Source organism: Dinoponera quadriceps, unplaced genomic scaffold, assembly GCF_001313825.1.
Source record: "Dinoponera quadriceps isolate SergipeBrazil2010 unplaced genomic scaffold, ASM131382v1 scaffold2276, whole genome shotgun sequence".
Taxonomy (NCBI): domain Eukaryota; kingdom Metazoa; phylum Arthropoda; class Insecta; order Hymenoptera; family Formicidae; genus Dinoponera; species Dinoponera quadriceps.
Window position 1 is genome coordinate 351584 of NW_014556310.1, and position 14822 is coordinate 366405.

Sequence of the window (14822 nt, forward strand, 5' to 3'; positions counted from 1 at the left end):
TATCTCGTTCGCTTACGTGTGTAACCAAGCGACTCGGAAGCTTGTTCACCGTTACATCCGCTCTCGCGCGAAGTCGCAAGATTGTTGTCGGAGGAGGCAGGCCGCGGCGACGACGGCGGTGTGCGTGTAAATCCGTTCCCGTGGTTGGATCCGATTTCACGTTCGAGCGGATCAGCAGTGATCGACCGTAGGGAATCTCATGTGTTCCCGCGAGTACTCCCCCAAGTCACACTCAAAGAAAGAATTAGCTATAGAAGCTTAAATATAGCTAAGGCGTATCTCCGAAATAGTTCATATCGTTGGCTACCGCAGTTAAATTTATTGGCTGTTTGAATTTAGGCGTAGCAGGAAAATATATAAGCTAGGCCGCTCAATAATATTAAAATCGTATTCACATTCCTGCGACTAGAGATTTATTGTTTTTTGTTGTTTTAACAGAAGCTGTTCTTAACACAGCTAACATCAACTTTGGCAACGTATGCTGGTAATTTCAGCTAATAAAATTCCCCCCCCCCCCCCCNCCGCAGCGAACGCATTTTATTTTTAACGATCAACTTTCAGCGGCGAGAGAAAAATTCGAATAAGCTACTAAAACTCAGCTGATATTGTTAAGTCATTTCTTTGCGTGCGAGGCGAGACGCTCGAGCTGTACTCGTTTGAACCGTTAGCACTTCGGCCACCTCCCGCGGATGAGATGCGATAACAATGACCCCGAGGTTAACGGCGCGCTTCAGCTTTACGACGCGCCATGAATGAATATTAAATTGTCAAGAAACGCGCGGGCGCTCGCGTATCGACAACAATGCGCTTCTCAAGCGAGCCAACAAAAAAGAGAGAGAGAGAGAGAGAGAATACCTGACGTTTTTCACGCGGAAGACGTCTCGGCCAGAAACGGAGGCTTCGTTAAAAAAAAAAAAAAACAAATGACCCTCCATCACGCGCTCCAACCCTTAGCCCCCGTTGCCAATTGTGTCCCCGGTGTTCCGACGCGCTGAAAGATTCGAGTGCCGCGCGACACGACGAACAAGATCTCTCTCTCTCTCTCTCTTCCTCTTCCTCTCTTCACGCTCAATTACCCCATCGAGGAACGTCGAGGCTCTCTCCTCGAAGAAATTAGTCTTGGAGAAGCGTCGCAATCTGCAACTTTCGGCTCGCTGCGCCGCTCGAAGGAGAACCCGGCGAAAATAGAAATAGCGGGAAAGAGAGATCGGCTATTGACTTCCTTCCTTCGTGAAGTACGACAAGAAGGGTTGGAAGGAGGAATGTACATCGAGAAAGAGAGAGAGGGGAGGGAGAGGAGAGAGAGAGAGCGATCTGACGATCATCGCTCAGCGCGGAAGGAGAATGTTTCGCGCGGAAGAAAGCGCAGCCTCCAGCGGCGGCACGAGCATTACCTCCACCACCTCCCTCGCCGCCGCCGCAGATACCGCCACCACTGGCAGCAGCAGCAGCAGCAGTAGTAGTAGCAGCACCCCCGACGACAAGGGGATGAAGAAGAGCGTCGGTATCGAAGTGAGACGTGTATATATGTATATATAGAGGTGCGCGCACGTCGGCAAGTTCAGTCGTCCACCGCGTGCCGACCGGCGAGCATCGCGTAGCCATCCTCCCTCGGCGAATTCCTCGCTTTCCCTCGTTCTCGCGCGAAGGGCTCTCGACGGCCACGGTCACGTGTCTCACCCTGCCGGTTTCGTACGGTCGAACGCAAGTGCAGCCGTGCAAGTGCGGACACCCTCGCTCGGATGCAGTCTCCGGCGTGAGTCTCCGAGTAATTATCGGCGACGCTTCTCTTTCTTCCATCTTCCTCCTCCTCCTCTTCGTCATTCTCCGCTTGAGAAGATAGATCGTTTCTTCTGCGACCCAGGAAGCGCGACGCACCGCTCGAATATGGGAGTCGATCTTCGTCGGGTGCGCCGTAAGGATCTCGCACACGGTGAATCTTCGATCGGGATTGTTTCTTGCGATCCTCGGCGGTCCGGCGCGAGCTTGATACGTCCGGACGCGCGATCCGATGACGATGCTCACTGAGGGCGCATATCGTGCTGAGTACGAAGGGCGAAACTGCTCCTTGGTTCAGCTGCCGATGATTATGAGAGCCGGGATAATCGCGCGACGTCAGTCGGCGTGCGGAGCATGAAGTTCGTCGTTCCCTTCGAGTAGCGTCGGATGAGACCATCGGCTTGGGCGCAGTGAGATGTGAGTTCGCGATGGAGCTGCGGATCAGTATACTACTTTTGACGCTCCTACGCCTCGCCAGCACGCTGGAAAGTAAGTGACCCTCGCGACTTGCCGTCGGGCCGTTCGTTCGTCGGACTGTTGTCGTTTTGGAATTTTTTCATTTCCGGTAACACCAATCATCAATTCATTCTACCACATACAAGAACATTGGCGTTTCATGATTTTCGTCGTTTCTTAGATATCAGGTTTTGGATCTCTCAAGCCCGGTTGCGCTAAACTCCGCTTAAGCTAAACGACGATCAACTTACAGAGTTGCGATTGAAATGTCTGATTACTTTTTCTTCCCGATTTCTTCCGCGACCAAAATCTTGGCGACACTGTGAATTAATCGTTGCTTCAAGTGAGGTACTCAGACTTGAATTTAGAGTTAGATGTGAGTTTTTCAGCTAAACCGCTATCACAAAAATGTAGTGTCGCATACATTATGTAATTCGAGTAAAAAACGTCAAACGTATGTATAACTCTTCAGATTTGAGTGTCTCATGTGGAACAAGTTTCAAGTAACGGCTGTTAACACGGACTTAAAATTTCTTTCTTCCGAGAAATAAAAAGGAAATATACTTTTTTTTTTTATTTTTAAATAGGACAAAGTTAGTCTAATCAATGTTTCGACGATTAATATATCGAGGGTTAACGCGATATCGATGTGAGCATCATACTATTTCTGCGAAGAACAACGTCACGCGTACATGACTCGATCTATTTGATACATTCCTCTGCATGATGAAATGCATGCGTTAAACTACCTAAGACGTGATGTCATCTGCGGCGATGGATTTTTTTTTAACTTGAAGCGCTAGCAAATGCATTAGGTGTTCGTTGATGACATTTGTTAACTGTATTCCGAGCACCGACGAATCGAATCCGGCTTGTCCAGCGGCAGCAGCCTCAAACGGATAATTTGTAGGACGCAATCACAATCTTGCAACGGTCATTACTCAAAAACGAGGCAGCACACGTAGCGAAAAAAAAATAGGGGGAGAGAGAGAGAGAGAGAGAGAGAGAGAGGGGGGAGAAAAACAGAAAATCGGTTCGTTGAAAAATCGTTCGAAGTACCAACAGTTATTACGGCAACACGGAAGTTTGTCGGCGCGTTTTCGGAGCGAGCGAAAATTCATTTCGCCCGCTTCCGGCCGGAATGCATAGCTGTCCGAATCGCAGCGTAAATTTACGCCTCGCGCTTTCCTCCTCGCGAGTCCCTCGTTGCGGATCGTGACATGTTTCTCATGAACGTGACAGCGGGGGTAATCATCGTCCGCCCGCTTTACTGCGGTGAGTCAAACAAGCGACGTGCAGTTGCCACGGGTGTAATAAAGTTCCCGCGGGACTTAGGAGCGAGACGGGGAACACGAAGTGTAAAGATCCGAGCGCGCCTACTTCGGATTGATACACGGCGGTTTAAAAGCCGCCACGCATTGTTAATCTCGCTTCCAAATCCGCCTTCCAATCGCATCCGACGCCGTTCGTCTGAATATATATTGTAAATGCACGCGCTCGCGTCTCCGAGTGAACGGCGCGTGAAAGAACGTAAGTGGTAAAAAAGTTAAATTGTACGAGCGAGTAGACCAACGATCATATTTGATAATTGAAAAACATAAAGAGGATAGCACATGAAAAAATATAAGTAGCAAAATCTAGGCAGTGAGCGAATTGGTCAAATATACTCGACAATTATTAAGAATGTAAAACGCATTGGCATTATATGTGTATAGATATACATGTAGGGATTCTGAAGTTTCCTATTATTACAAATTTACTACGTTCCTTAGCAAAATAAACTTTACTGACAGACAATCTAGGTCTCTTGATCGCGACGACGATAACGACGGAATCCCCCCGATAGGCCAGGAAACGAGTCGCTGACAATTCGGATGAGACAATTTAATTCGATCGATTCGATGTGAAAAATTTAAGAACGCACATGGATAAAACGCCGCAAAGGGATTATTCTGTTGGATCAACCGCGGTTTGTGCCGGAATGATCAATTTCTTGTTGCGCAAAAAAAGGAATAAGTCACCGTTGTTCTCGTCCAGGTACGAAGGAAGAGGATGACGCCGAGGAGGACGACGAGGAGAGTTATCCTGTGGAGGACTACGATTACGGCGACTATGAGACAGCGACCATAACCAGCGATACCGATCTTATCGCCGGTCGTTCTCTGCCGATTTTCTTGGCGGAGCCCGTCGACACGTTCGTCGTCAAAGGGAAACCGGCGACGCTGCATTGCCGTGCCGCACACGCTCTTCAGGTATGCGCACGCGCTGCATTCGTAGAACGTAAGTTTCAATTTGCATCTTCTCCTTGTTCGATACTTTTTCCTACGTATATACGCGTATACTTACATACATGTGCATCGAGATCTCGTTCTCACTTCCCAGTCGCATCTTTTCTCACCGTTCGTATCTCGTTCGAGTTACTACACGGAAATAGTATTATATAGTTTCCTTTCACAGCAATCCTTTTCAATACCCAGTGCATTCCAGCGGTGCAGGAATAGACTGTCAATAGGGCTTATCTTATTAAGGACCGTAGCAAATTTTATTTAGAAACATATGATAAATTTTATGTGTGTGGTAGACTAGCTTCTGAAATATAAATGATACTTGTGAAAGGCGAGGATGATAAATTAACACATTGCAGGTTGGAGACGTGAATCGACGGCTTTAGTTTTTGAAGCATTGAGGAAACGTCGATTCACGGCTTAAAGAGGATGGAACGTTCTACGTTAGTAAATTCTGTTTAGTAGCCTTCCGTAAAGGATAATATTTTAATGAATATTATAATAAAAGCGTTACCGCTGTCTTCATCAATTACATGTTTCAGTACCACAGAAAATGTTACAACTATATATAGAGAGTAACGTAATAACTGTTACCATCTCGAGTATTTTTGAAAAATAAAAATATTTTATTGACTGGATGAAGATGAAAAAAGTTTACATTTTCAGAAGGTGTTTGAAGTGATGAGCATTGATATCAGTACAATACAATTTTTGTTAGATACATTTTCCTCCTATTTCCACATTTCGAAGATATTCAAGGTGATAGTGTTATTGCCTCACACTGTACGTGCGGTCCACGATGTGTTAAGACAAAATGTCGATATGTTTCTTTATCTTTACTATAAAATTATCTCCGCGCACAGTGTAACGTGAAAGTATCGTTGCACCTTGCACTATCCTTGCTAAAGATCTCGACACAGAATACCTCCCTTCTAATCCCTTTCTCTTTTTGTATCTTCTCTTTCTCTCTGTTCCCGTCCCGAGCGCGGCTCTCTTTGCCCTTTTCTCCTTCTTATTATCCACTTAGCCGGCGTTTAACGAAGACAACCTGTTTCCCGGGCGACACGCCTGCACATATGACTGTGTCCGGTCTTTTTCGCAGGTGTATTTTCGCTGCAATGGCGAGCGAGCCGAGCGCTCGCAGCAGCAGGATTTTGTCGACCCTCGTACCGGGACGAGGGTCGTCGAGGTCGAGTTGAACGTGACAAGGAACGAGGTCGAGGAGTACTTCGGGAGGGAGAGATTCAAGTGCGAGTGCGTGGCTTGGTCGGGACCAGGTCAAATTCGAGGGCAGCCCGCTACGGTTGAGGTCGCCTGTAAGTAAAGAGCCCTCCGCACACATTCTCTCTCTCGCTCTGTCTTTCTCTCTCTTTGCCATCCTACACCCCTGTCCTCCCTCGATTCCCTTTGAATGTTTAGTTTACCGACGCGACGAAAGGATTTTTCTCTCGTTGCGGTAATGACCATGTCGCTCGTTGCCACGTTGGTACGTGAAGCGCCCCGACTCGGGAGATTACGTCACTTTCGTTCACGTTAATACGAGAGGGGACGAGTAAAGCCTTTGAACGGACGTGTAACAACTATTTCATGCGCCGTCTTCGCAATTTGTGCGAGTTAATTGAAGATTCAAAACACACACACGCATGCGCGCGCGCGCGCGCTCATACGATATTATAATTGCCGGTGATTTTATCGTATTTACCGTCGATATACTGTATAATGGGCTCGATAATAGTTTCTCACTACTACCCGGCGACCAAACAGTCGCGCTTGCAATTGTGCGAAAATGTATCCGGTAAAGGTGTCGCGCTAATTAGCGTTTATCAGTATATAATTTCCACATCTCCCCCCTCCGTCCATCCTCCTATCCATCCCCCATTTACCTTTCGGTTATTTAATTATACCATTATTTCGTAACTTCATCGACGTGATTTCCGTAACTCGTTTGAAACTTCGGAGAGGTGATCGACGTAAAATTCCACCTCCCCTGACCTTCTCGCGGTAAACGCGAGGCCGGAAGATGGAACGAATTAAAGGGGCCGAAGCGGTTCTGCTTTCATCAAGTGTCCTGTGACGCGCAAATCGAGTACAAAATCTAATCGATATTCTATCGCAAACGAAACGAGAGACGCGTAACCTCCGAAATAGCGTTGCGTTGTTTTTTTCCTTTACTTCAGAGAGAGAGAGGGAGAGGGAGAGAGAGAGAGACGATCTCTGTTATTTATTGCACGACACTCGAAGGTTATCAGAGCCAAAATAAAGTTGCGTACATATTTATATATGTATGTGTGTGCACCATACACGCATGTATGCACATGACACACATATACATCGCGATAAGCCACATAGGGAAAAGTGTATTTTGATATTTCGCGTATGGGATTTCAATAACGATGCGATTGCATCGGAAGCGGCGGGGGGAGGGAGGGAGGGTCCGTAGAAGGTGCAGCGCAAGAGCAATTTTCATTTAGACATTTCGAGTCGCGCCACGCCATGCAAACACGCGTGGCAAACAGGATGCAAAATTAAATCGGTATTTGCTTGCAAACAGAAGCGGACGTGCTTTCGAAATTGAATGCGCGATGTCGATCGGATTGATGTGTACGATTCCACGGTGCTGTCTCGATTCGCCACGTGACGATCCTGAATGCAGTTCGATCAGAGAGAGAGAGAGAGGAAGAAAGAGAGAAAAAAATAACGTAGGACTGCACTTACGCGATCTTACCGCATTCTCTGCTTCGATAATTCATTTATCGGGCAGTGACGCGCAAACGAATCAAATCGCCGAATTCGTCGTGTTTAACGTTTTAATATCTCACGCCGATCGCGGGCGTTCGTCGGACCGCGTCTCTCGACGAGGCAGAAATTGAAGCAAGTGGGCTTCTATTAAAAGGATATAATAGAAAGCGCTCAAAGCGTCACGATAATCTCCAAATAGGGGCTCGTTATTTTAATAAAGTTGCTGCCAAATTTATTCATATCTGTCTATTTGGGAAGGATCTCTTAAAATTTGTCTGAAAATGACATCATTCACATCTCGACCCGATAAACGAAGCGATAAACGGTTTCTTCGATTTTCCATCCGCGCGCATTTCGAGTTTTGCGCGGACGTGATGCACACAACAAGGTAATATTTCTCAAGAGGTGTGAGCGAAATGAAATCACACGTCGGAGATCGCATGAGAACTTGACAGGCGGTGTATTTCCGCCCGGTAGGATCTCCGGTCGTATCGTTGGTGTAAGTCTCCGACGGAGATCCGGTACGCCCGTGGAAGGCCCGTAGCGCGCTTTGTGATAGCGCACCACGTATCATCCATCAGCCGGTCCGCGTATAGTGCGGCGCATTCAGCCGCTTTCAGCGGCGTAAACCGCCGAGTCGCGAGGCGGCAACCCATAACCCTTCGCCCTTCACGAGCGATATGAAAGCCTCGCTTTTCGACGCGGCGGATAGCCGCGAACGAGCGCATTTTCCTCCGCCTTCCCGTTGGCCCTCGCTGCAAAAAAGCTCCCTTTCCGCGCGCACCCTAATATCGCTGAGTGTCCCCCCCCTCTCGGCGCCGCTCTCGTCGTCGTCATCATCATAGCGCATGCACGGTGTTTCCCCGACGGATATTAAAAACTGGATCTGGTATCGTCGGGGGCGGACTGGCGCAGATCTGAAGAAGCACTTCCTGTCGCCGCCGTACTCGCTGTCGGTGGAGGTCGGCCGCAACGCCGAGCTGCGATGCTCGCCGCCGTTGGGCGTACCCACGCCCAAAGTGTATTGGCTGAGGAATGGCTCGCCCTTCGAGACGACGACCGCTTCCGGCGCCGCTTCTGAGGCGAACCCCAACGACGTGTCCGCGACCAGCTTTGTGCAATCCGCTGACGGGCATCTGCTGCTGGGCGAGGCCGAATTGAGACATCAGGGGAACTACTCCTGCGTCGCCGAGAACTTGGCCGCGAGGAGGGTTAGCGAGCCGGCGGTCCTCACGGTGTACGGTGAGCGATTCTTCCGCACCTGCGGGATCCCCGCGCCGAGAAATCGCCACGGAGGATCGGAACGATCAAAGAAACGCGATCGAGACGTGAGACGTAGAATTTGTGTAAGGCTGCCCCGCACTGAGAACGAAGTAGTAGTATATACTAGAAAATTTTTCTCGAATATATAAGACAAAGTAATTTCATCGTAACTATAAATTAATAACACATGGCTTAAACTAAGTGCATAAGTTTTATTTTGTTTGAAAAGTCGGAACATTTGGGATTTTAATTCTATTAGATTTTTAAATAAATTCATGGCAAGATTTTAGTTAACTTGCGATATATTTTCAAAAGAATTGAAGTACCATTTAACGTAACATTGATTTTGTCTCAATTTGTGACATGCATGCATGCTTATATTATTGACAGGTGACTAATTTACAGACAGGCTTAACTGCTGAGAGACAAAAATTATTATTCGAATATCCTAAATTGATACAGAATCATGTACGTCCTTGTTGCTGAACATTGGCAATTTACAGCTAAGAACTAATATTTATACTATTTGCTGAATTCTGTGATATCTCTTCCCGAACGATCGAATTTCCATCGTATTGTCACATTTGAATGGCGTAGCGCTCGGTCGAGCACTCTCTCCCTCGCGTCTTCTTGATCTGTTCGAGCCACGGGGCGTAACGAGGCGCTATTTGTTCCCGTTTTAATTTCACCGTCGGTAACTTCCTCCTCTTCTTTTTCCTCTTCTCGATCCATTCTCAGTGAACGGCGGGTGGTCGTCCTGGTCCGGCTGGTCGGAGTGTAGCGCTCGCTGCGGTAGAGGCGTACAAAAGAGGACAAGAACGTGTACAAATCCCGTTCCAATCAACGGCGGTCAAACGTGCCCAGGACCAGCCACACAAAGGGTAGAATGCAATCCTTCCTGTCCCGGTAGGTAGATTACAGAGACCGCTCGTACGCGCGACACTTGATATAATGCAACGCGACGTCGCGAATTTTAATGGAATCGCACTTGACGACTGCACGCACCCCACGTCGCTAAATGCTGAGCGGCTCGGGTGGTTGAAACGCGCGATCAAGATACTCACAGATGTACGGAAGGTTCCACCAATGTAGTCCCATTCTCTAAGCATAGTGACGTTGGAAATTTACAGGCGCGTTTATTTTTCAATATTTTTCCTCGAATCTTTCTCGTTCACAGTTATCGTTAATTATATTAAATATCTCTTTCGTTTCCTCGAGATAGGCTTTGCGTCAACTATTTAACTGTTGCTTCATCTTTTGAACGCTATCGTACGCGGAATTGTTACGTTACTTGTTCGCTACGTAATTTATGCATGCAATAGTATACAATTTAGCTTAAATAATAATAATAATAACAACACTGATAATAATGATGATGATATGATATAATATGGTATGTTAAACTGTCGAAGTCACAAATTAACCATAATATGTGACACATTGTGACAACTATAATGTACACGTGTACGTCTACACATAGGCACGGTGAGTTTTGACCTAGCGAATGTTAAAGCTTCATTGAACTCGTGTACACGAAACGCTCATTGAAACTCAGTGTACCCGTATATCCGTTCTCGCTCGCAAGTCCAGATAATCGCACTTTGATCGGGATTTTCAAACCGCCACCCCGTTGCTCTGCGCAGCGGTTGACGGCAGATGGTCAACCTGGTCCTCGTGGTCCGCATGCGGTCCCGATTGTTCGAGAGTAAGAAGGAGATCCTGCAACGAACCCCCGCCTAGCAACGGCGGTCGTCCCTGTCAAGGCAAGGACGTCATCGTCGAGTCCTGCTCCACGGATCGATGTAATGGTGAGCTCTCCAGCGGCGTTTCTCATTGTTCCTCGCGTGACTCGCGCGACTTCTTAACGATTTACTCGGGCAGCCTTTATCTCCGCGCACGCGTGTGATTGCTATTCGTAATATCCGATGACTTCGCACGCGCGATGATTCATCGGCAAAATCGGCCGCGTCTGGTGGGCGAGGCCAGAAATTTGCAAGGGGAGAAGAATTCGAAGGCGATCGCGATTCCCTCTCTGTCTCGCCCGAGTTCTGTAGGTACGATCGCCTCTATTATTAACCCTTTGAGTCCCGTCACATCCTTGAGGCTTATGCGGCATATAGTAAAGGTAGAAATATTTTGATCGATCTTATCTATGTCGTTCGATGTTATCAATATTCTAATCCTTCCGGAACATTACTTTCACCTATTTCATTAGAAGATAACATGAAATTTGTAAAATAAAAACCACGAAACAATATGTCTATTAGACCAGACCGAGACACGTTTCTCTGTTTGTTGCACGCAGCGCTCGGACAGGACGGGCCGAGGGTGTTCAAGGAAGGTAAAGAAACAACGGAAACGTAACTTCGACGTGTTTTGTTGTTGCGCTGAAAAGTGATTTCTCACCGTAGCGACTCGGGCGGTCGATCAGAGGAACATTCTCGCGTTGTGGATCACTTTGAGTTTAGCTGCGGTTATCTTGGCGTTGACCACTATTTTCTTCGTTCGCTTCATGCGCCGGAAGGAGCGGATGGAGGCATTGTACGGCGTCGCGAGGCTGGACTTTCGCCGTCCAGGCGATCTCGCCAAGTCCGTCGTCTCCAAGAACGAGCGCGCCGTCTTGGCTAATGACCGGCGTCTGGAGCACGTGATCGACGAGTCGAACGCCGCCCGGTTACCCAGGTATCCTAAATCGAGATAATAGGGGCACAGCTATGAATCAGCCTTCGGCTTATATCATTTCACGATGCGCAATATGCACACACCTATACATACAACACATTTGCAAACGTGTGCATACGCAGATCCTGCTCGGAGCATCATTACGACGTGCCACAATTGTCATTACCGTCGACAACGAGACCGTCCCCGAGTTCCTCCGTAACCAGGTCCTCCTGCAAGAATTCGCAACGAGGACGCGGCATGTCGGATAATGAGGAGGGCCGATCTTCCCGTAAGAGACTCTCCTATATTCGGCTTGAGAAACACGCGGACTCCTTAAGAGCGTAATCAATCTCGATGAATCGCTCGTCGTCTCCGCTGAACAATCCGCCGGGGCGAATAGTCAACAGTGTATAGGCTGCCTGACGATTACCTACGCAGGTGGAGCGCATTAAACTGAATGGAAAAGTCCTTTCGCAATCTTCTCGCAAAAGTTATCGAGGAATTAGCGACGGAGAATACTCAGTGAATGAGCGCGGGACGGCACATAATATCCAAAGCACTCATGTTTGTGCTACACATTATTAAGCTAATTATTATAATATTTAATATTAATAGAAACATGATGATTATTATTATTTTAATTACCTTTAATAACTACCGCGGAGTTTACAAGATGATAGAGTACTTTCCCGTCCAGTTGATCTCTGCATGCGCACAAGCGATTGATTAGATACTTAACGATCGATTCAAGCCTTTATTCACGCGTGTAGCTCGAGTTAGCGCTTTATACGTACAAGTAGGCTCGACGTGTCAAGCGAATCCGGAAAGCACCAACGAGGATGACGACGAGCAGGAGGACGACGATAGGCTGGAGGAGGACGAGCGATTAGCGGCGGAGGACGAGCGCGCCGGCGGTGGCTTCATCGTGCGCGCCTTGATCGACGAACAGGGCGCGCTTCTGGTCGTGCCGGAGGTGGGCGTCTCGATGTCCGTGCCGGAAGGCGCGATCTCGCGCGGTCGCCGGCACAGCCTGCACCTCGCGGTGCTCGGGGACAATTCGTTCAGGCCGAGCCTTCCGCCCGGACTCACTCTGCTGTCCGCCGTGGTGGCGTGCGGCCCACCAGGCGTCGACCTCGTCAAGCCGGTGATCCTCCAGTTCGAGCACTGCGCCGAGCTGAGGACCGGCAACTGGGAATTGAGCCTGTGGTCCGCGGAGATAGACCTGGAGACGCGCTCGACCATCTCCGCGAGCTCGTCCACCAGCTCGAGCGGCTCGCCCACCGCGACGGCGTGGCGCAAAGTGCTGATGTTGGGCGGCGACCCGACGAACCTGCCGGGGCAACCGTTCGCGCAACTCGACCACGCTGGTGTGTTCCTCGTCACGGAGACGCCGAGCGTGTACGCGGTGGCCGGCGAGAATTCCGTGGTCGCGCCGGGCTTGGCCGTGAAACGCCTTTGCATGGCGGTTTTCGTGTCGCGCGAGCGCGACCACATCAGGTGCCACGTGCTCGAGGACACCAAGGCGTCGTTCAAGCTCGTCAGCGAGCAAGTGAGCGATCATTTTGCCTTTATGTGTGTGTGTGTTTTGTCGAAATATTCGTTAGCGGAGAGAGTGCGCCCGTGAACGAATTTTTATTTCTCATCGTTGCTTCGGCGAGTAGCTCTTCGTGTGATGTGCCTGAGTGTCCTCACCTGTGAATTGATTGGTAGACTAGATAAACTAGGTTGGTTCGAATCTTTAGTTTTTAGTTCGTTTAAAAGGGATTTTAGTGGTTTTTCTGACAGTATGAAACGTAAAAATAAGAAATTTTAGTAAATACAAAAATTAAAATATAGCTTATATTTTCTGAACTGCAGCTAAAGAAATTTTTTACTGTGTCACTTTCTGTTTCAACACAAACGTAAAGTAAAGAAAGAAATGAAAATTCATAGCGGATATAATTTCTAATACGATATTTATTGACCAGTGTGTAATCGCCACAAGTTTATCTGAGAATCTTCGCCAACACTCCCACAGAATTCGTATTTTTCTATCGTAGAAAGTGGCTTTGTGGTTTATTATCGGAAATTTGAAGCACGAACTGAACTTTTTAATGAACTCGATGTACGAATTATCCAGCGTCTACAATCCTTCCGCAGGAACGTCGTCTAGGTAGCGCCTATATCGATCACGGTACTCTCGGATTTCGCGCCAGCGGTACCTCGCTTCGTGTCGATCTCGAGGATCGGGAGAGCGGCTTTGCGGAACGGCAAGAGGTACCATACCGGCGCATTTGGTCTTCTTCGAGGACCAGCATCCGGCGATCTTTCAGGATAGAAAAGACGGTCGGCGATCTCAGACTTGGCTTCGAGCTTCGCGCATGCCAGCGCGGCTTCGAAGATCAGGGCCTGATGTTGAGGATCGATCTCGATCTCGTGAAGAGGAACAACATGAGCGGAAAGAGGAACGGTAAAGCGGAATCGTCCGTTGTCCTGCGCGGGAAAACCTCGACGAGGTCTACGGAATCTGTCATACCGAGACCCTTCAGGTACCGTTCTTAGAAGTTCATCTCGCGAAACGATACTTTTACGCGTCGGACGAGTAGAAAAAGACAAAAGACTTCCGGTTATTATAGATTTTCTAAGACACTGAGAAAGCAATTATGCCAATGTCTGGACCCGCCGAGCGCGCGCGGCAACGACTGGCGGATGTTGGCGCAAAGACTGCAAGTTGACCGGTGAGTCTTCGGCTTGTGTCGGAGCGACTTTGAAATTAAATTCGAATTTGAAGGCGAGACGCGCCTATCTCTTAGCTCCTCGCGATATTCTGCGAAACGTAAACCGACGCTTTGATACGCAGATACGTCGACTACTTCGCGACGAAGGCGAGCCCGACCGAGCATATTCTGGACTTGTGGGAGGCCAGACACCGCGAGGCTACGGCTCTGGCGGATTTACTGAACCATTTAAGACTGATGGGGCGCGTCGACGCGGCCAATGTGCTCGAGAGTCGTCTGGGGCCATGGATCTAAAAGATTACGAAGGAGAAAAGGAACTCACACTGCCACTCTGCACAAACTGCACGCCGCGGATTTCTAACGCGACGGACAAGAGAGATTTTTGTACATAGGAATAGTCATTACATATACGGTATTAGCAAAGCGGACGTAAAAGAAAAGTATGTTGTATAAATATCGGCCATATTTGTACATACAAGTCGTTTACAACAAATATCTCATGCGACGCTCTATTCTTTACGTTACCCTCCGCCACAATTCCCGTTTTTTTCATCCGTTCCTTCGAAATATTTCGAACCGTTCGAAATTCGACCATCTCACGCTGCCTTCTTTCTCGCTGCCCCTTCCTTGCCTGTCGGAACTTTAATTATCTCCAAATTTTAATTATCGATATTAGCGTTAATATGAACGACGAGTATCACTTCAGTTACGTCGCGCCTTCAATTGCGCTCGATGACCGGCGCGAATTTCGTCTAATGAGACGTGGCTTAACGAGCAACATGACGGAGCGCCCGGCCGGTCGGAAATCACAGACGACATTCATGGCCGCGTTCGTGCCCAATTTGCACCTGAATGCCGATCGTCAGGTATCCGGCGGCTACTCGAGCGATCCGGGCGCGGAAGCTGCCGGAGGATCCAG

The 14822-nt window shown here is 48.4% G+C and overlaps 1 protein-coding gene across 1 annotated transcript; it reads left to right on the forward strand.

The window, feature by feature from the left end:
* The first annotated feature begins 1572 nt into the window (after window positions 1-1572).
* LOC106747248 (netrin receptor UNC5B-like) lies at window positions 1573-14382 on the forward strand. The gene is made up of 13 exons (XM_014624602.1): window positions 1573-2268; window positions 4273-4487; window positions 5623-5836; window positions 8175-8501; window positions 9261-9428; window positions 10166-10330; window positions 10828-10863; window positions 10934-11204; window positions 11327-11475; window positions 11987-12735; window positions 13326-13714; window positions 13802-13903; window positions 14026-14382. The coding sequence occupies exons 1-13, from the start codon at window positions 2208-2210 to the stop codon at window positions 14195-14197; spliced, it is 3018 nt and encodes a 1005-aa protein (XP_014480088.1). The 5' UTR covers window positions 1573-2207; the 3' UTR covers window positions 14198-14382.
* The last annotated feature ends 440 nt before the right edge of the window (window positions 14383-14822 follow it).

What these genes read in the sequence shown, in the direction of transcription:
- LOC106747248 (XM_014624602.1), top strand. Translation starts at nt 2,208, where the DNA reads ATGGAGCTGCGGATCAGTATACTACTTTTGACGCTCCTACGCCTCGCC. An exon ending in ATGCAATCCTTCCTGTCCCG is followed by an intron (nt 9,429 to 10,165) that starts GTAGGTAGATTA and finishes TGCTCTGCGCAG; the next exon opens with CGGTTGACGGCAGATGGTCA. An exon ending in AACGCCGCCCGGTTACCCAG is followed by an intron (nt 11,205 to 11,326) that starts GTATCCTAAATC and finishes GTGCATACGCAG; the next exon opens with ATCCTGCTCGGAGCATCATT.